The sequence below is a fragment of the Epinephelus fuscoguttatus genome, linkage group LG15 (genome assembly GCF_011397635.1).
Source record: "Epinephelus fuscoguttatus linkage group LG15, E.fuscoguttatus.final_Chr_v1".
NCBI lineage: Eukaryota > Metazoa > Chordata > Actinopteri > Perciformes > Serranidae > Epinephelus > Epinephelus fuscoguttatus.
In genome coordinates, this window is record NC_064766.1 from 2,698,929 (window position 1) to 2,721,295 (window position 22,367).

The window sequence follows — 22,367 nt, forward strand, 5'->3', positions numbered from 1 at the left end:
CTTACTGTAAATCACCTTCAGTACGGTATTTCAGAACTAGTTTTAGTAACATAACTGAAGTAAGGGCAAGGAGCTGCAGTAACAATGCATGAGGTTATCAGTAAGGCCGCCATCTTGCTACATTATCAATATAGGAGCTAGCAAAACATTGCAGTGGGCAAGGAAACTTTCTCATAACACCAAACGTTTAAAATGCATTCTGATGAGTTAACACACACTACTAACCTGTTTCACATAAGAGAAAGGAAGACAGGAGACAACCTGTTGTTGTTCAGCAGGCTGCTTTCTGTCTGCAGGGTAGAGGCCCTTAGCAACCACACCACAACCAGCACTCACCTCTGCAGACACTCCCCCTTGTGTTGCAACTAGGAAACTGCACTTTTAAGTCTACTTGGTAAAACCACTGTGCTATTACATTAAAATGTGGCCTTTTTCACAGAAAGTGCATAGAATAATTTAACAATTGTGACAATACATTTGTAGGTGCCACATAGAGCCAGTTTTGGTTTGTATGTTCTGGGTTCTGTGGAAGAGGACCTAATCCGAATGTAGATCATGGATTTACAAAGAGAAATGGATAGAGTAGTGAAGACAGGGCCACGTTTTTTGCTATGAAAGTTGTTCAGTTCCTCATTATATATCATATATTCTATATTATAGAATAGAGTGATTTTAATTAAATATCACTATTTTAAGCTCAGATTTGTTTTTAGTTTTTTTTCCTGGCGTAAGCGTACATCACACATGATGGGTCTCGTTCATGAAACATGAGCGTACCGAATTTTTGTGTAAACTGCAGAAGGAAATTTTCTTGCATTTCGGCATTTATCAGTATGTTAGTAACTCTGATCTTTTTGTAGTTACTAATAAAATCTACACCTGCTTCTGACTGCTCGTACTGCTTGTGAAAATAAGGAATGCACATAAATAATGCTTGTCATTATTTGAAATTACAATTTTAATTCACCCTTCGCTAAGGCTTGGTCCCCTTAGTTACTGCTGCTAAGTCCAACAACTTCCGGTTTCGGAGCTAGACTGGCATGGCGCTCCCACTGTCGCTAACTGCACTCCCTGGAGAAATACTCTCAAATTTTTGGAAAAACAAAAAGCGATTTCAGACAGAAGCAGACAGAAGGGTCTACAATATGCAGTTGAAGGATATATTCAGTGTGTCAGACTGACACAGCAGCAAAATCTAGGTAACAAAATAAAGATTAAAGCTAAAGCCTACAGATCACAGAGTAATAGTAAACCACCACATCACTGCTGATCACCACAGAAGACAATGAATATAAAGGGAAACTTTGCTGATATTGAACCAGCTGTGTGGCATCACAGTAGCCTGGAAATCCAGACCCAGATCTAGAAAGATTTAGGGTCTGGCTATGAGTAATGCAATTGGACCAACTCAAGGGGCGGCACCAAGCATACATTTGAAAATATCGCTGCATGCAATTGGATAACACTATGACCAATCAGAACAATACATGGGGTGACATATCCAGATCGCTACCAGCAGAGCTAACTGGTAGATTAGACTCTTGCCGTATCTGGTCGGCAAAACAGCAAAAACGTCCTTCTTGCAAAGGAAAGACTCGAGTGCCTTTTAGAGAAAAAGCCAAGTCTAACTCGTTCATTGTAGCGGCCAAAGCTGTTTCAAACAACTGGTGTTCATCCATAGCCATCTTGCAATGTTTACTGACTGATTCCGGACTTTGTCGTCGCAGCGCTATCGTCATCTGTTTAGCTCGCCTCTGGCCCGCCTATATCAGATACACTGATGTGATTGGTGCAGCTCGGCTCCAACAGCATGGGTAATGAGCAACATTACTGATTGCCAGAGTGACTCGCTGAGCAAATTCAAATTGTGCTCTAGCAAGAACTCTGGATTTCCAGGGTAGTATCACAGTGTGAGCAGATGAACAGTGTTTAGTTTCACCCCCATGCTGTTCCCAGCACCCAGACTGGCAGCTGGACTGTCAGGGGGCTGTGGAAGAAGTCAAACAACGTTCATCTGCGCACGATGCGTTGACACACAGCTAGTTGAATATCAGCAAAGTTTCCCTGCTTCCCTTCACTGGTTCCTGTACAGGAGGGTCAGCCTTTTTTTCACTGTTATAATCATTAAAAAGCAAAAGCAGCATGTGTATACATTCAGTAGGCTATATCTTCAGTAGCTAGCTAGCTAACCCTAGGGTGACCATATTTTGATTTCCAAAAAAGAGGACACTCGGCCCGGCCACAAGATAGCCTACTTAAATGATACTTGCAGTTTACTCAAAGATGCCTTATCATTTTAATATATTTAAAGTTTATATGTACGGATAGAAAATTCAGTTATATTACAAAATAATATCTCTCAAAGACAGAAATTCAGATAGCCCCTATAGATAGGGGACACATACACACACTAGAGTGTGGCTACCCGATCTGAGCCCGATGGGTCAGGCTGGGGTCGGTCAAAAATGTATAAATTGTATTCGGGCTCGGGTCGGATTCGGTCAGCTTTCAGTGAAAATGTAGTGTAAAAATAAAATAAAATCCTATTGTCTTTTATTGCTTGGGGACTGTTATTTACGTGACAATACCTGCACATAACGCACACACACATTGGCTGTTTGTTACCTCTCCCCTCACTGGAAGCCTCGGACCTTCCGTTGCCTGCCTCCGCCTTGACTAAACGCTGAAAATAAAATAAAAGAGGGATACAAGTTTTCCTATTTTATCTTATTTTGTTATATTTCTCCCTCTCCCCTCGCTGGAAGCCTCGGACCTCCCGCCGCCCGCTCCCGTCTCAAACAAGGAGGTCTCCCTCTCCACGTGCGGGGAGATCCAGAGCAGGCATGGTTTGGTGGTGTAAATGTGGGGCTTACTGGCCACTTTATTAGGTACACCTGTGCAATCTAATACATTCCAATACAACAGCTCTGCCACACATTGTACGTTTACAAAGCTTTTACATTTTCATGTCCCCCTCAATTAGACAAAATGAGGAGGCCACCCCAGTACACCACCACCATTCACTATGACCTCAATAATAAACAAAGTAGAATCACCACGTTCTAGACGATGTCAACAATAACCGAAAATTTATAAGCTTCGGGGAAAAAATCATGGTATAGTCATTCTACTGGATTGCATTAGATTAGACTGGTGTACACAAAGTGGCCATTGACTGTATGTTACAAACATACAGTATTTCCTCAAATAGTAGCCGGGGCCACTATTAACAAAAAAATAATTTGGGACCAGGCTACAGTAGGGGCAGGCTACTGCTTGAAGGAGGCTTTTAATAAAAGAAAAAAAAAAATCACAGCCAAATTTGAAAATACAAATACTGTATTTTTTTTTAGTTGAAACAGCAGAAATATGTAAACTTGTCTTTACAATAAATTTTTTTTTCTAGTATTATAAATAAAGTACTGTATTATTTACAGTAACAAACTTTACTTTAACAGTAAAAATAGTTTTTGGTGTTTTTGTAAATCACCACTATTTACTATTTACTACAGCACAGTGTACTAGTTGTCCTGCCTTGAATCAGTGAATCATCTCATCCTCTGTCCCATCTGCAGCCACTGTGATGCCACACACCTTACAAGACAACATGCCACAAATTAATTTGAAAACTAGGCTACATTCATAATTATGATTTTTTTATCTCACATTTTTGATTAGGATTGGCAATTTTTTTCCATTACTGGCAAAAATGGGCTTCCATAGATAAAAAGATGGTTACGGTAAAAATATCAGTGCCAGAGGCGGTCCTGGCTAGTTTTACGCCCTGGGCGAACCATCCCTTGGTGCCCCCCAACTCCCCAACCCCCCACCTCTCCCCACACCCCACAGTACGATACCAGTGAAAGTATCACGGTTCTGAGTAGTATCACGAAACCACGGCAAGAATGAGGCAGATGTGCCTTTTGTCATTTATAAAAAGATAAATCACTTTTCTATAATATATCAATGATATTTCAATGGAATAAATTAGTTACTGACTTATTCATACTTCAAAAACAGCATCAATAAGTGATTAACCCTATGGGCCCTAGGAGTTTTTGGGGTATTTTTACTGCCTTTAATTTTAAGCTCATATCACAGTCATTATAAAGGCTACATACACATGCAATATCTTGTTTTTTTTTCAGGACAATCTGGGCTATCCAGATTTGCTATCATTTCATGTCCTTCTATGTGCCTGTATTTTATATAAATTTTTATATCAATGAAAAAAACAAATTTGTGTTACTAAATTCTTACATTTTTACATGTATCTCAGCAGAGCAAGTTGGAAAATGACATATTCTGCCATATCTGAAGAGGGGAGACTCTCTGGAATCTGGCATTGATATGGTGACTACGGCCCTGTCCTGCATGCATAGGCTACTGTTGTCTGGGTGCGCAAAGGTGAAGTGGCTGGTCTTGTCATACAAAGTTTGATGGAGTGTCAACTGGACAATATGGAGATATCTGCATCTTGAAAGCCGGACTACAAATGTGGATAGACAGGGAGAAACACACGCAAGCCTAAGACATGGTAAGATACGATATTCCTCACTATATGAAGTGACTGATAACAAGATCTGTATAATGGATTATAAAGAAATTTGTCAGGTTTTTATTTTGTAGACAATTAATCTGTATTTATAGCATGATAGGATGATAGCACAATGATGTGTGTGGTATCACTGGAAAGTTCTGCTCCTGCGCATTCATGTGATATGTGTGGCATTTCTGTGCGAGCCTGCATTCGCAAGTAATCCATCCAACAGTAATGTGTGTGCAAAGCTGTATAAAAGCTCTGTTATACATCATTTTAGTGTAACTTTATCTTTTTTTCGCTGAAAACATTGGACTATCGACAAGTGCTTGGCCTTGTCGGAAAGCTACAATTCCGCTGTTTCGCGTGTTTCTCGCTATGATGCACGGTCGCGGAGAAAATCAATAGAGAAGAACAGGTGTGAATTTGGACGCACTATGCGTTTTTCGGGCCCATAGGGAGGGGGGATCAAAATAAAATCAAAAAATAAAATACAAATCAACCAGCCACCCTCCTCCCCTGACCAGTAACGAACAGTCCCTAAAGTGCAGTGAGGTTTGTGGGCCGTTACTGACACAAAGACAGAAATGTGAAGGGCTCGTTTCTCCTCTGACACGCCACATACCTGTGTGCCGCCACTGCTCGGTTGCCCAGGTACTGGGCAGTCATGACACCAACCAAAGAGGAAATTACTGGACCTGGAGACAGGCTTGTGTGTCGCCGATAAGCCGTTATCTTGCGTTTGTCAGCTGCTCTCATGTTCCCTCCTTTTGTGAAGGTCTTGTTGCCGTCCTCTGCATACGAGGCGTCATATGCCTCGTGGCGTATTCTCCTGACATTTGTTCAGAATATTTCAAAACTTCTAGCTTTAAATTAACACTGAAGTTGCGTCTTGTCGCCATCTTATCTGTTTACAATCAGCTGAGAGCGCGCAACTGCGCATGTGTCTGGATGGGGGTTGACGTGTGTGGATGTGCCTCTCTGTGTCTGTGGATGTGTGTAATCCGGGTCTAGCGCTCTATAAATGACAAAAACGTCACATAAACACCACCAGTTTATAGAAGAGGCCGGCGTTTATTTATTAAATTTTTTTTTTAAGAGGCCGTCTGCTAATAGGGCCCGGTAACGTTAACGTTGCAGCAGAGAGATGCTGAGCACAATTAACATTACACAACGATCACTTACCACGTCTGCTCGTTTTGTGATGCCGACAGATGAAAAGACAGTATCTTTCAGGAAAAGCACTTGAACCATTCCTGAGCTTCTGTGCTCCATCCTTTCACTGTAGTCCTCGTAAACAAACATTTTCCGGACCATTTCCACAGGCGTGTTGGGATCGATGTCCAGCACAAATAGCAATTGTTTCATCCTGTCCTACGTCACTCTGCTCCACGTCTTCGGCTTATTACCGCAACCTTTTACAATACGTGTGTAAACCACGATTAACAACAGCACTCTGTAAACTTTTCTCAAACTTTCTGCTGCGTCCAGCTGATGATACCGCAAATGCAAGGCTGCAAGCAATAACTACGGCACTGTCTCAGGTACGAACTGTGTCACTCCGCCCAGTGGTTTACTGAAGAAAGTAGTTCCGAGTATTTGCTTCATGTGTTGTAATGTTACTTAATTGTACATTATTATTTCATAGCGTGGGGAATGCGCAAGCCGTGTGTTTTCCACTAGAGCGTTTTGGAGTCATTTGATGGTGTAATTAATTAGTTTTGAGGGAGAGAGGGGGCTGTATCACTTCCATTTCAGCTGACAGCTCTGTCCCACCGATCTAAAAACAGCAGGCACTGACATTTAAAGGTATCAGAATCAAGAGCTCGCCATTCTTGACCTGTGTATCAATTTTCATGAGAATATGATGTCACTGAAGCCATCAAAAAGCCAAACGTATTTGATGGCGAGGGCGGCGCCATAGCGGCCACGCCCCTTGACATAGATAAAAGCTTTTAATAACTTTTGATCAGCATGGTCTCAGGGTGATCTGTACCAAATCTGAAGTTGACTGGACAAAATCTGTGGGAGGAGTTCGTCAAAATACAAGGTGTCGAAATCACAAAATCGCCACCAAAATCAACTGTTTAAATCAAAATGGCCGACTTCCTGTTTGGAGTAGACCATTGGTGGCAGAGACTTTTTTGTGCGTCTGGGTGACATACACATATGTACCAATTTTCGTCTTCCTACTCCAAAAAAAACCCTATGGGGAGGGTTTTTTGGAAGTTTCAAGGGGGCGCTATAGAGGCATTTTGTCCCCCCCATTGGCGGCGCCCCTATCAGATGTAAGAGCTTGCCATTCTTGACCTGTGTATCAATTTTCATGAGAATATGAGATCGCTGAAGCCATCAAAAAGTCAAACGTATTTGCTGGCGAGGGATCGATAGTCACCACGCTGCCACATGGACACCATTAGACGTAGCTTCACAATGTTCATAAGGTAGCTTCATCAACTTGTTCTGCATGCATTAGAAGTGGAATGAAGTTGATGCGGTCAAGTTTGTGTCATCAGTACATGTTAAAGTAAAAACTGGTCACCTCCTGTTACCACCAAGGGGCGCTTTGAGTAAGGTGAGATATTAATATATCTGGCCATTCAGGGCGGAGCCATTATCATGTCCAGCAAGTTTGAAGCTGCTGAGATCAAGTATGTGGGCGTGAGGGTCGTTCCAAATTCGATGGCAAGAAAATGATAAATTGCCAAAGTTTGTCACGCCCTAGCAGCCACGCCCCTTCATATAGAGTAAAGCTTTTAATAACTTTTGATCAGCATGTTCTCAGGATGATCTGTAGCCAATTTGAAGTCGATCGGACAAAATCCCTAGGAGGAGTTCGTTCAAACATGTCAAAACTTCAAATCAAAATGGCTGACTTCCTGTTGGGTTTACAGCATGGGTCCAAGAGGATTTTTTGTGCGTCTTGACATGTTCTAGGAGCCCACCAATTTTCATGCGTGTAGGTGAAATTCACAGGCGGGGCTCGAGGGACAAAATTTTTCTAGGGGGCGCTATGTTGCCATTTGGCCCCGTCCACATACAACACTGCCGAAATATCAAATTAAACACGTGTGCCAAATTTGGTGCGTTTTTTAATTTGGGAAAGGGGCCAAATTCGGGATTATATTCTCGTAAGAATAATAATAATAAATAATAGCTAGAACTGCAAGCAGTTATGAACGGGGGCCAAGACCCCCGTGCGACTCAGTCCCCGCATCCCGCGGAGCCCATGGAAGTTGTCCCCGAAGGACGACGGGTTCTGGGCGAGCGCATGTTTATGAATGTGTCATTTATAATGTGGAAGTTACAGGCAAAACTGCCTTTGCATCCGTTATAGTGCCACCTATAGACTGATTTGCGACGAATTTGGCACAAAGCCTCTGGATGACCTCAGGAACGAGTGACTTAAGTTTGATGTTGAAAGCATCTACTTTGAGCGAAATATGAAACAATGTGTGTTTTTTAGCTAGCAAAAAAGATTGTTTGGTTGTAACAAGCGCATTTTTTGGAGTGCCAAAATTCTTTTGATAACTTTTCATCAGACACATCTGGAGATTCTATGTGCAAAGTTTCTGGCATCTCGATATAACAAAGATTGTTTTCTCGTGATAACAAATTAATTATCTCGTTATCTCAATATAACAAAGATTGTTTTCCCGTGATAATTGTCAAGTCTGATGATTGCGCACTGGTTAATGTGATCGTCTTGATTTCAGCCTACAAGAGTTGCTGTGGTCCTGCCAGATGCCTCCTGCTGCTGCTGTTATCATTAGTCACACTTTTACTGTTATTATACACATATGATTATTGTCACATACTGTATATTTCCAAATAGTTGCCCGGTGGCAAATAGCCACCGGGCAACTAATAGCCGCCAGGGGTTTGACCTCATTTTGCATATTAAACGCCGGCCTGATTAAACGCCGATTATTTCCTCATTCATTGCCTCAAGGAGGGACAGCCCTGCCTGCCTGCGGTGGTGAAGTGGCGCACATGACTCCTGCTACGGACGGACAGACGGACAGACAGCCACGTATCTAAAACAGGTAATACATCTGGCTACATCTTTCCCACATCAAATATCCGTGATTACCTACACCCGTGTGCGTAAAAGCGCACACAATTCCATGTCCTCTCACCGCGGATGCTGTGATTTGATGGCCCAGTACTCATTGTAGCCCACTCTTATAAGACCCAATAATAAAAAATAATATTAATAATAATAACAGTAAGCTACTGTGGACCTATATGCCATGCCTTTTAATAAAATTACCAGAGGAGCTCGCTGAAAAGCAGGTAATGTCAGCCTGAATTACTCGCGTGCATCCCCGGTGAAAATCGTTGACATACATGGGAAATACGGCTTCTACAGGCTCGCTATAGCTCACTGTCAGGACTCAGGGACCAGAATTCGGGATGGTGGACCGTCGGGATGGCGATATTTCGGTGTGGTGGCCTGTAACTGTTGGTTAAATGGCCCGTTCGGTTGGTATTCGGATAACTGGGGCTTTACTGGTATAATGCAATAGCACCACCCAGCGTTGAAACCCGTGTACACGTGTACAGGAAAAAAATGACCCACTCTAAACGTTTAGAGATTTTTGTACACGAACTCACCCCTACCTTATACAGTATTTTTGCGCTAAAAACAAACTGGACAGGAACTGTAACCAAATAACGGCCTGGTGCAGGTTGGTGCAAAAAAATAAAAATAAATAAAAGCCTTCAGCAAATAGGCCCTGGTTCTTTTAAATGCCTGGGGTCAAAATCGATATAGTGAAATAAACACCCGGGCTGCTATTTGGAATTCAGGCTGATTTTACCTGCTTTTCAGCAAGCTCCTCTGGCAATTTCATTAAAAGGCATGGCATATAGGTCCACAGTAGGTTATTATTATTATTATTATTATTATTATCATTATTATTATTATTATTGGGTCTTATAAGAGTGGGCTACAATGAGTACCGGACCATCAAATCACAGCATCCGCGGTGAGAGGACACGGAATTGTGTGTGCTTTTACATACGCAAGTGTAGGTGATCACGGATATTTGATGTGGGAAAGATGTAGCCAGATGTATTACCTTTTTTAGATACATGGTTGTCTGTCCGTCCGTCCGTCCATAGCACGAGTCATGTGTGCCACTTCACCACTGACCCGTGCGTAAAAGCGCAAACAGTCCCTCAAGGAGGGACAGCCCCGACTATTTGGAATTTGAGGCAATGAATGAGGAAATAATCGCCCCGGCGTTTAATCGGCTATTTGCCACCGGGCGACTATTTGGAAATATAAGGTATGTGACAATAATCATATGTGTATAATAACAGTAGAAGTGTGACTAATGATAACAGCAGCAGGAGGCATCTGGCAGGACCACGACAGCTCTTGTAGGCTGAAATCAAGACGATCACATTAACCAGTGAGCAATCATCAGACTTGACAATTATCACAGGAAAACAATCTTTGTTATACTGAGATAATGAGATAATTAATTCGTTATCATGAGAAAACAATCTTTATGTCGAGATAACGAAATACTTAATTCATTATCATGAGATAATAATCTTTTTCATATCGTTATCACGACATAACAGTGCACAAAAAAAAAAATACATGGCCGACTGTTCCGTCGTCTATGTCACCTCACATTGCCTCACGTCGCCCTGTGTCAATACATTTGAACACACTGCACAGACTACATCTGATGGCCAACCGGCCAACAGCCAGTTCTGCACATGCATGAGAGGAAATAGCTCAGGAAACCGGAAGTTCAAACGAATGCATGAAATATAAACAAAGAAGCTAGTGGTTGCTTAGCATTTTCACGCCACTCTCGCTTGCCACAGACGGTTTCGTGTAGCTGATAAAATGTCTGATAAGTTGCAAATGGCACTGGCATTGTCAGCCCTTGGTCTTTTGCTTGTGGAAGAAGAGAGGAAGATGCAGAGAGGAAAAATAAGGAGAAACGGCACGGAATGGGTGAAATCATGGATACTGCAGCGACAGGCTCAAGGGGCTTTCCCGAACCTGTGTCGAGAGCTGGAGACAAATGAAACCTCCGATTTTAAAAATTTCGCTTGGCTCTTTCCTGTCCAGTTTCACATGTTGAAGGAACTTGTCAGTCTGATCATCCAGAGGCAGAACACTAACTACCGGGATTGTAATAATAATAATAATACATTTTATTTATACAGTGCTTTTACAGCTCTCAAAGACGTTTTACATTTAAAACCAAAGAAAAGAAGTACATCCATGTATGTGCAAAGACATAAACAGAAGACAAGGACAATATAAAACAACATGGTGCAAAAGCATAGTGGAAAACAAAGAAAAGGAGGGCACATGAGGAGCCCAGAACGAAAAGCTTATGTTAAAGGTTAAAAGCGGATTTGAAAAGGTGGGTTTTGAGGAGTGATTTGAAGGTGGATGGATTTGGACAGTCACAGATGTGTATAGGGAGGGTGTTCCAGAGGGAGGGGGCGGCTATGGAGAAGGCTCTGTCGCCCCAGGTTCGGTGCTTGGTCCTGTATCTCTGTATCTCCGTTGGGGAGCGGCTGATGATTACACTGCACTTCTTGGCAACAGGTATGCAACACGAGCCAAGCAGCACAGGGATGAACTATGCTGTTACTTCATGTCTGATATCAGTGCAGTGCCTTTTAAGTGGGGCAAATGAAATGTCTATGCCTATTGATGGTATGCTATTGTAGTGTCTGACAAGAAAACAGCTTGGCTGTGTGTTTCAGGTCTATGGCTGTAGTCTAAAAAATACACAATAAAGTTATTTTGCATGATACATTCTTGTCTGGAGTTCAATCTATTGAAATTACACTCTCTCAAAGTCAAAGTGTTTTATTACCAAAATGTGCAGTACAATGAAATGCTTGTAAATGTAACAGTCAACTACATAGCACAGCATTAAAAGGAACTATTTACATCTGTTACAACTTCCACATCCAACATTACAGATTGCTAAACTGTCTGTCAGAGGTTTCTGATGCCAGGTTCTGGTCCACTGAATACTTGAAGAGGCAGTTGTCCACATCGTGCTGGAAATATGGCAGTAAATGTGGGGGTAAGTTCCGCATTCTGTGCTCAATATTCTTGCAGTAGGCATGGATGGCATCATTGCTCTCTTCCTGAGAAGCTAACTTCTCCAGGGTTTGACCAATGGTGTGCATCAAGTGAAATGACTCCTCACTGACGGACTCGTCCAGCATCTTCCTGCTGGGCTTCACCTGAGGCCTCAGAGTACTTGACTGGTTGGAGGTGCTTGGCAATGGGTCTTCTCTGGTGGGTGTAGCTGTGGACTCTGCTCCACAGATGGTGGATTCTGCTAGGGGAGTGCTGGGTCTGTGTTCAGCAAAGAAGCAGGGCTCCTCTGAGGTGCTGGTCCATTCTGAGGGTGTCTCAGAATCAGCATCAGCTGAAGGTTCCTTATAAAAACAAAAAATAAATTCACAATTGTGGAAGATAATGGGAGAGTGAAACCAAGTTAATGTACGAAAGGATACATGTGGAAAGAGGGGTACAAACTAAGGCTGCTCGATTATGCCAAAAATCATAATTGCAATTATTTTGGTCAATATTGAGATCACCATAATTTAACACGATTACTTTTTGACTCCTATTATGCATCCAGGTGTTTCCTCCGCAGGCTCCACTTCACTCAGCTGCCTGCTGCTTCTTCCCACTTTAATCTAAATAACAACCAGGGCTCGGTGCTCCGGTTGGATACAAACAGCTAGCTAATTCACAGCTAGCCCCGGCTCTCAACGGAGAGAGCCGCAGCACGACCGGAGGGAAACACAATTAGCTTCCTCTAGCTTCCCAGGTAGCCCCGGCTCTCCGTTGAAATGACAGAAGAAACAATGTTTTCTTTTTACTCAACAAATAAAAGGGTTTAGTTTAGTTAGGTTGGAGGAGGTTTCCTTCCTTTTTGTGTAGGGCTCCAAAAACTGCAGCCGGGTCAGTATCCACTGCTGCCTGCCAGTCTTCTGTGCTCCAACACTCCCCAAGGGTGCAAGTTTCTTGTACCGGGTATACTGGGTTCGCAGAGATTCCCACCTCTTCCTGAGCTCTTTCTGTGACAAAGAAAAAGAAAGAACTTATTCATCGTGCGTGAGCTAGCAAACAATTACAAACAGTTCCTGCTAAAGAGCTCAATGGCCAGAAAGAAAATCTTACCCGATATAACAAGTTTATTTTCAACCTCACGCCAGAGCTCTCTTTTCACCACTCGGTTGGCATAGCATTTTGCTGTGATGTCGTACAGAGCTGGCCTCTCCTGAATCATTGTGATCAGCTGGTCTTCAGTGTCTTCGTTCCAGATGGCCATGGCGTTGTGAAAATATTCACGAAAGTTCAGATGAAATGCAGATCAAAAATAAGCCTTCTGTGTGTGCCCTCTGTACTTTATCATTTGTTTTCTTTCGTCACTTCCGTTTCTCTTCGTGTGCACTGATTCGCAAAGCTGAACAGCCAATCAGAGTGATCGCTCTTGTTGGGAATAGAATGATTTTATGTGTTTTACTATCAGTTGTGTTTCACTATATAAGTTTTAGATATGTGAACAATGAGAATACTGAGATGATTTCAGCTGATCTGAATGTGTTTGCTTTGCAGAAGTGGAGAAGTACAGGAGAGGAAGAGACATGAAGTCTGAGGAGCACATATTGCAATGCTTAGATAATTAGTTTCATATATGGTAAAAAGAATAGAAAGTGATGTACAGATAGTAAGGTACAGCACGTGTAGGGAGTTGTGTTGTTCTCTTGTCTTTCAAAACAGGAACCACGCCCCCACCGCCAGCGGGAAGGAGTCAGATTAACACAAGGCAGGGGCGTGGTGTGGTGAAGGAGGAAGTGGAACTGCCAATGAGAAGAGGACAACGCCTTGCGTGCACAATGACACTCTGTTACGCTCAAATATACTGGGTCAGGGAAAGGACAGGAGGTCAGACTTCGTGAACTGACACACCTTTGTTGTTCGTCAGGGACGTGAAGTTGAGACCCAGAGCTCTGTAATTTTATTCCTTTACTGCTTAATAAACTACATTAACTGAGACCGAATATCTTCTCCTATTGCTTCATTAAAGAACACGCAGGACTGAGCTCACACATAGCACATTAGAGAGTAGGATGAGACTCTTAGTCCATCACTCTCACCTGAACAGCCAATCAGAGTGATCTCTCACCGACAAGCCCCGCCGCTGATTTTACAGTCCTATTGACTTTGTCGTTTGCTTTCTTTTGTCATTTCCATTTCTCTTCTCGTGCACTGATTTGCTAAGCTGAACAGCCAATCAGAGTGATCTCTTTCACCAACTAGTTCCGCCGCCGATTCAACATGCTCAATCGGCCAAAAAGCTGCCGACGCTGACGCGGAAATGCCGACAGTGCAGGACACACCGCAAAAACTAGGCTGACAGACGCTTCACCGACGGCCTGACAGCCGACCGTCGGCTTGGTGTGTCAGGACCCCCCTACTTTGGATCAACTCTACATTGTGTTGAAAGTGCTATATAAATAAAGCTAAGATTAAATGAAATGAAATGAAAGTAATGAAAAGTACCATTCTTTTATCCATAAATTTGTTGACTTTTTCTAAAGTGACCCAAAATACACAAAACTGAAATTATTGCTATATTCTATACTTTGGTACATTTTAAATTCTTTGTACACTGAGGCTGTTTTGGGTCTAATGTATTGGGATGGATTTTAGGTCTATCTAAGTGTGATTATCCAAATGTGGATTTTTTTTTTTTTTTTTTGTGATCAAATGTTTTAGGATTTGAAGGACATCTTCATACATTCAACAGCTCAACACAATAATAATAATAATAATAATAATAATAATAATAATAATGTAAAAATAAATCAATTAATTAATTAATAAATACAAGTAACAAGTAAATAAATAAGATAAAATGTTATAAAAGCAAATAGATAAAGTGCTAACTATCTAATTTTACCAAACTGTTAGATGCCATTAATAATTTGTAAACGACATAATACAAAACCCAAACAGGGTGCGGGTCACATCAAATGGCCTTTGAGATCCACCACTGTTTGAGTCCAGCACATTATCACTTCCTCCTTGGCCCCATGGATGTGTGCTGTAAAGTGTGGGTCAAATTAAGGAAAAGTGTGATTTTAGGGAGTCTTGAAACTACGAGACAGCTATGTTTGTGTGTGTCTTTTACAACAGTGTTGACAGAGTTGAAGGGGGACCTCAACACTGTCACAAGAGCTGTCTGTTTTCACACCAAGTTTACCCAGGTTCTTTCAGATACAGATTTGTCTTTGAAGGGGCTTGGGGGGATCTTGAAACAGTGCAGAGATCATGGTAAACAAAGGGGACAGGAGTCATTCAGAGGTCAGAGGGTGTCTTGACACCACAGACTGTATCTGCACCTGCAAGCACAAGCAACAATTTAATACAGTGAGCTACAAAGTAAAAAATCTGAATCAATTCAGGAGGGTGGTGGTGGGTGTTCCTAACATTGTAATGGTACCCAAGCTGACATAATTGGAGCAAGTCAAGACTGAGTGTGAAAAAGGCCCTTGATCTGATCTCCCAAGATGAGGAGATTGATAGTGCCTTGGAGGAGGATGTATCAGTGCAGGAAGACAACATGAAAGAAAACTGTGAGACCACAACCAGGATTGTTCAAATAGCAATAGACAAACAAAAAAATCAAAAAAATAAAATAAATACTAAATAAATACATAAATAAACACCAAATACCAGATCAGTGTTGTTAATGACATTTTATTTTTACATGACGTCATAACTATTGAACTGTGTGCGTTTTCTGTGTGTGTGTTAGTGAGGACTGAACATTTGGCCTGTGATTCAAAGATCCTGTTTGTCCTTTTTTCTCCTGGGCAGAGTGAATTTTTCCTAAATACATGTGTTAGATGGCTTCTGAAACTCACTTGGTGTGCGTGTATTTAATCATTGGACCACAATAACACTCATATTAACTGTTGCATAAAGACAGCTGTTAAAGACCACTGTGGCCAGCTGTACATTGCTATCTGATGGTTATTTTATGTTAATCATAATGTACATGGTGCACAGTAAAATATGACAGTTCAGAGGGCTTTTTTTCTGAAATGCTACATCAGATTGACCTGATTTTTTCTGGGTGTCATCCTGAGGTCGAGTTCAATCAGTCTGAAGTGCAACGGTTTAGTAATAACGGGTAATTTAAAAAAATAAAAAAATTAATCCTATGTACATAATGCACAGTAAAATATGACAGTTCAGAGGGCTTTTTTTCTGAAATGCTACATCAGATTGACCTGATATTTTCTGGGTGACACCCTGAGGTCATGTACTATCAGTCTGAAGTGCAACGGTTGAGTAATAATGGGTAATTTAAAAAATAAAAAAATTAATCCTATGTACATAATGCACAGTAAAATATGACAGTTCAGAGGGCTTTTATTCTGAAATGCTACATCAGATTGAGCTGATATTTTCTGGGTGTCATCCTGAGGTCGAGTACAATCAGTCTGAAGTGGAACGGTTTAGTAATAATGGGTAATTTAAAAAAATAAAAAAATTAATCCTATGTACATAATGCACAGTAAAATATGACAGTTCAGAGGGCTTTTATTCTGAAATGCTACATCAGACTGACCTGATACTTTCTGGGTGACACCCTGAGGTTGAGTACTATCAGTCTGAAGTGCAACGGTTGAGTAATAACAGGTAGTTAAAAAAAAAGAAGAAGAAGAAGAAGAAGAATCCTATGTACATGATGCACAGTAAAATATGACAGTTCAGAGGGCTTTTATTCTGAAATGCTACATCAGATTGAGCTGATTTTTTCTGGGTGTCATCCTGAGGTCGAGTATTATCAGTCTGAAGTGGAACGGTTTAGTAATAACGGGTAGTTTTTTAAAAAAAAATATATTAATCTTACTGTAGATGGAGCACAGTGAAATATGAAAGTTCAGAGGGCTTTTATTCTGAAATGCTACATCAGATTGACGTGATATTTTTTGGGTGACACCCTGAGGTCGAGTACTATCAGTCTGAAGTGCAACGGTTGAGTAATAACGGGTAGTTTTTTAAAAAAAAATATATTAATCTTACTGTAGATGGAGCACAGTGAAATATGACAGTTCAGAGGGTTTTTATTCTGAAATGCTACGTCAGATTGACGTGATGTTTTCTGGGTGACACCCTGAGGTCGTTTTGGAAGCTTGCTTTTACTTTGAAATCAGTCCTTTCTCACTCTTGCCGTAATGTGTGGTGTATGCGCGCACCGCAAGACAACGTGAGGGCTGGCTTGACCAAATGTTTCAAAGTGAGCTGCAGGTCAGATAACTTGCAGCGCTACAATATGCTATGTTGTCATGTGGTTTTTTCCACCTCTTTGCACACCTTCCTGATGAAAACCTGGGGGCAGCACTAAATTGTTGATCCTGTTTGATTTCGATGCTCGAGACCGTGACGTGATGTCGATCGATTTCAATATAAAATCGAGATTGTGAAACCCCTGCTGAGCACTAGATATTTTTCAGGCATACATGCTTAATTATGTCAGAGCTGACTGGTATTTTGCATGTTGCAGGGCCAGACCCCCGAAAAGTCAGAAGATCAGGAGGAGGGAGAGGACACAGAAGATCTGGAGGAGGTAGGTGCCACACATCAAGAGTGATGCCACAGATTCAAGCAGGTTCTCAAATGGGTAGAGGGAGAGAGAGAGTAAAAAACATGTTTGGTGGTAAGCACAATGTTACACAGGTCTGTTCACATATTTCTTTACTGTAATATATCTTTAACTGTATGTAGCCTACATTTTTGTTTTTTTTCCACACTTGCTTTGGCAATGCAAACATATGTTTCCCATACTAATAAGCCTTAGTAGCTCAGTCCATAGGGACTTGGGTTGGGAACCGGAGCGTCTCCTGTTCAAGTCCCCTTCCGGACCAAAATATGGAGCGTGAACTGGTAGCTGGAGAGGTGGCAGTTCACCTCCTGGGCACTGCCCCCCAACCACTCAGAGCGCCTGTCATGGGCAGCCCACTCTGACATCTCTCCACTTAGTGCATGTATATGTCCAGTTTGTGCATGCACACCTGCGTGTAATTGACAAACAGAGTGAAAAAATTTAATTTCCCCTTGAGGATTAATAAAGTATATAAAATTAAAAAATTAATTAAAATTAAATGTATTGTACTGCACACAAAAAAGTCAAAATCATGGAATAATGTGAAAATTTGCTTGAAAAAAGATACATTTGTCTAGAAACAGGTCACTTTTTTTTGTTACTAGAAATAAGACAAAATGTACTTTTACAGTGTAGCAGTCAGACGAGGAATGCAAACACTTAAATGAACAGCAGTGAAGAGAGACATGAACTGTAATTTTCATTTGTGTCATAGCGGTTCTAAAGCACAAATAATATTATACATCTCTCTCTGGCTCTGTCTCTCTGGCTCTGTGTCTCTCTTTATGTATCATTTTGACATATGGATTACTGCAATTCATTATGTTGATCTGTTCTGTACTACATCTATTGCATGTCTATCCGTCCTGGAAGAGGGATCCCTCCTCAGTTGCTCTTCCTGAGGTTTCTACCATTTTTTTTCCTGTTGAAGGGTTTTTTGTGTTTTTGTTGTTTTGTTTTGTTTTGTTTTGTTTTGTTTTTTTCGCAAATCCACTTCCATTTTCTAACATTTCATAAATGAGACATGAGATGTGTCCAAGGAACGTCAGGAATTTGAAAATACAATAATAATTTCTGTTTTTACACTTTCTGAATGTAATATCTCGTGTAATTTTGGCAATTTTTGAAGAAAAAATGCCTTCCAAGGGCAGGATTGTAAGGCATGTTTTCTTTTAAAATCTGTAGTACAACAAACAAAATCCAACCATTTAGATTCGAATGTCCCTTCCCTAAGCCTATATATATATATATATATATATATATATATATATATATGTATAAACACAAGCCCCATCCCAGTGCTTATGAAATTTTTTGACATGCCTTTTATGGAGTGTCTTATTCGCCACAAGTCTCTGAACTAAACAGATTCTTTTTAGTAATGCTTTACAATCTGCCAAGTTTAATAAACCTTTTTTTATGTCCCCACTTTTCATTCTAATATATTTACGAATTTCGTCTAACACAAAGAACTATTGTTTTTCTCCTGCCTCTTGTTTCTACCCGGACATTAAAAAAAACCCACCAATGCTTAATTGGCGTTACTTCCGGTGGGTGAAGGGCTTCAGCTGGATCTGCCGTTAAACACTTTGTCACGAAATGGGATGAACTATGTGCTGCAGAGGGAACGATGTGAACGGGACGTTAATTATTTAAAGTCCAGTGTAATAATAATACCGTTACTGTCACGGACGGAATAGACGTAACGTCACACTTTAAATATGAGCTGTGTGCCGCTGAAGAGGTCCTACAAGGAGCTGCCGGTGTGGATAGTGGAGGACCACCACGATGTAAGTCTGGCCTTTCTATAAAACTGCTGTGATATTGCGTTATCTTTCGACACTTCAACTTGGGATCACCAATATTACTTCCTGTGTGTTTACATACCGAGCTAGCTAACGTTACAGCTACAGCGCTCTTGAGTTTAGAGAGAACGTTGTCACACATGTAACGTTAGCTACAGAAAAAAAAAATTAATATGATGACACATTTCCATATTTTTGCTCATTATTATGAAGTGTACATACTGTTACTGTGACAGATCCATTTGAGTTTATCTTTAATTGACTGAATTGAGATATTGTTTTTCTTGTTGTTCTTGTTGTTTTCAATAAAGCGTGTTTTCTGTCTGTTTTACCTTCAGTTTCACAGTGATAGATTTCATTTGTGTCACTATCAAGTCAGTGTTGTTGTCATCATACCCTACCTGTCACCTTTTAGCCAATCTCCACCTTTTAGCAAGCACTGCAGTGACTGTACCAAACACAGACCGTAGCACTGGTCACATATCAGACTACTAAAACATGTTAGAGGTCACAGTCCTCTTTCTTGAATATTTTTAATGTTGAAGAACCCCAAACATACAGTCATACAGAACATGATTAGATTCATGAGCCTTTATTTACACTTAACTGTCCATCAGTCCTGTAGGCTACAGTACACTAGAGTTCCCCCTATCCCCCAGTGAACTGATAATGGTTCCTTTCAGAAGACAGAGGTGTCACCCTCTATATTTTTGCGAATATTAGGCAGGTTTAAATTACAGACCTGCTGTAATGTGAGCCCAGATGTATCTCAAAAACTCAGCAATCAAACTGTAAACTTCTGCTCTGAAAAGTTTGGCACCTGTAACTGCTGTCCCAATAGAGAGACAGTTACTGCTCCTATTAATTCTTTAAAGCATTAATGAAATATAGCTGCAAGCGGCAGTCCAAGGGTTGAAGCCCTCTCAGCAGGAAGCAGCTTCTGTTGGCCTCAGCAAGTGGGTTTTCAGCTCCATGAGGCTGAGCAGAGTCACTTCAGCTAGTTTATTTCTGTCTAAAGAAGGAGTAAGTCCAATCACAAAGTGTTCCACCATTAGAATGTATGCAGAAGTTGAATAACAGCACACTCAAAGTCCCAACATTTGCCCTCACAGAATTTAACAAAACTTGGTGTGCATGTTCCGATGTTAGTACTTGAAGTGTCCATTGAGTTTAATAAGGATTGCACAAAGGAAACTCAAGTTGTGCCCTATTTCTTGCTAAGCCTCGCCCTTGGCGAGGTTTTTTTCATTAATAGCAGCCATGTATTTGAACGATTTTATAATGGGAAGGTCTAGGCTATATTCATCCAATCACGCTGTATACCATGTTTCGTTTTGATAAACTCAAAATTCATCAGGTTCTATTCATTTGACTGTTTTTAAAGCTATTAAAAATGTTGGAAAATCTGATAGATGGACCCTAACTATAGGCCATAAGGTAAATCAGAAAAAGTCTCACAGAAACTGATTTCCGCTCCGACATCTGGGGACTACACGATCTTTACTACATAAAAAAGATAGATACATGTTCAGCTAATCAGCGGGAGTTTGTAGCTCATAAGCCCGCCAGAGTCCTGTGAATGGGGTGGTAATTCGGGACTTGTTCGTCTGAACGTAATGATCAGTTCCGCCTGAGCGTAATGAGATTTGGTACGTGAGTGGTGGCACAGCCGTCACGTGATCGCGCTACACCAGTAAGGTACCCACATTTCATGTCGCCATGGTTTCATTCAGCAGAGGAAAATAAACCCGGAAGTTCTCAAAAGTGAGCAGAAATGAGCTGAAACAGCGCTATTCACATTGCCGTGTCCATGAAACACGATGAGACAAATAGACAATAAGGTGAACTAAGCAAAAATGTCTTAAAACACATTTGATTCAATACCTGGGCATAACCAACGTATTGTTACATTGACAACATAGCTGTCCAGTACGGAATACGAGAACGGCCATGTATTTTTTTTTTTGTGCACCGTTATATCGTGATAACGACTTATTATTTCGCTATCTATCTATTTAGCCCACTCTTGTAAGACCCAATAACAACAACAACAATAATAATAATAATAATAATAATAATAATAATAATAAGCTACTGTGGACCTATATGCCATGCCTAAAATTACCAGAGAAGTTCGCTGAAAAGTAAAGTCCTGAATTCCAAATAGTAGCCCGGGCGTTTATTTCACAAAATCGATTTTGACCCCAGGTATTTAGAAGAACCAGGGGCTATTTGCTCAAGGCTTTTATTTTGTTTTGGGGTTTTTTGCACCGACCTGCACCAGGCCGTTATTTGGTTACAGTTCCTGTCCGGTATGTTTTTAGTGCAAAAATATTGTAAGGTAGGGGTGAGTTCTTTTACAAAAATCTCTAAACATTTAGAGTGGGTCATTTTTTTTGTGTACACGGGTTTCACTGCTGGGTGGTGCTATTGCATTATACCAGTAAAGCCCCAGTTATCTGAATACCAACGATTGGGCCATTTAACCAACAGTTACAGGCCGCCACACTGAAATATCGCCATTCTGATGGTCCACCATCCCGAATTCTGGTCCCTGAGTCCTGACAGTAAGCTATGGCGATCCTGTAGAAGCCGTATTTCCCATGTATGTCAGCGACTTTCACCGGGGACGCACGCGAGTAATTCAGGCTGACATTACCTGTTTTTCAGTGAACTCCTCTGGTAATTTTATTAAAAGGCATGGCATATAGGTCCACAGTAACTTATCATCATTATTATTATTATTATTATCATTATTATTATTATTATTGGGTCTTACAAGAGTGGGCTACATTGAGTACCGGGTCATCAAATCACAGCATCTGCGGTGAGAGGACACGGAATTGTGTGCGCTTTTACGCACGCGGGTGTAGGTGATCACGGATATTTGATGTGGGAAAGATGTAGCCAGATGTATTACCTGTTTTAGATACGTGGTTGTCTGTCCGTCCATCCGTAGCACAAGTCATGTGCGCCATTTCACCACCGACCCGTGTGTAAAAGCGCACACAGTCCCTCAGCCCTGCAGGCAGGGAGAGAGCAGCCCTCGCGAGCTGCTCTCTCCCTGCCTGCAGGGCTGTCCTTCCTTGAGGCAATGAATGAGGAAATAATCGCCCCGGCGTTTAATCGTACTGGCGTTTAATGCGCAAAATGGGGTCAAACTCCCGGCGGCTATTAGGAAATATACGGTATGTGACAATAATCATACGTGTATAATAACAGTAGAAGTGTGACTAATGATAACAGCAGCAGCAGGGAGCATCTAGCAGGACCACAGCGGCTCTTGTAGGCTGAAATCAAGACGATCACATTAACCAGTGCGCAATCATCAGA

General features: G+C 41.3%; 1 protein-coding gene across 3 annotated transcripts in view; it reads left to right on the forward strand.

The window, feature by feature from the left end:
- Positions 1-18,772: 18,772 nt before the first annotated feature.
- Positions 18,773-22,367, forward strand: part of lg15h5orf22 (linkage group 15 C5orf22 homolog) — a 50,073-nt gene continuing 46,478 nt past the window's right edge. For all 3 annotated transcript variants that reach the window (XM_049599432.1, XM_049599433.1, XM_049599434.1), the window contains exon 1: positions 18,773-19,019. In XM_049599432.1, the coding sequence (XP_049455389.1) occupies positions 18,951-19,019 (69 nt within the window). In that variant the 5' untranslated portion in view covers positions 18,773-18,950. The remainder of the gene's footprint in view (positions 19,020-22,367) is intronic.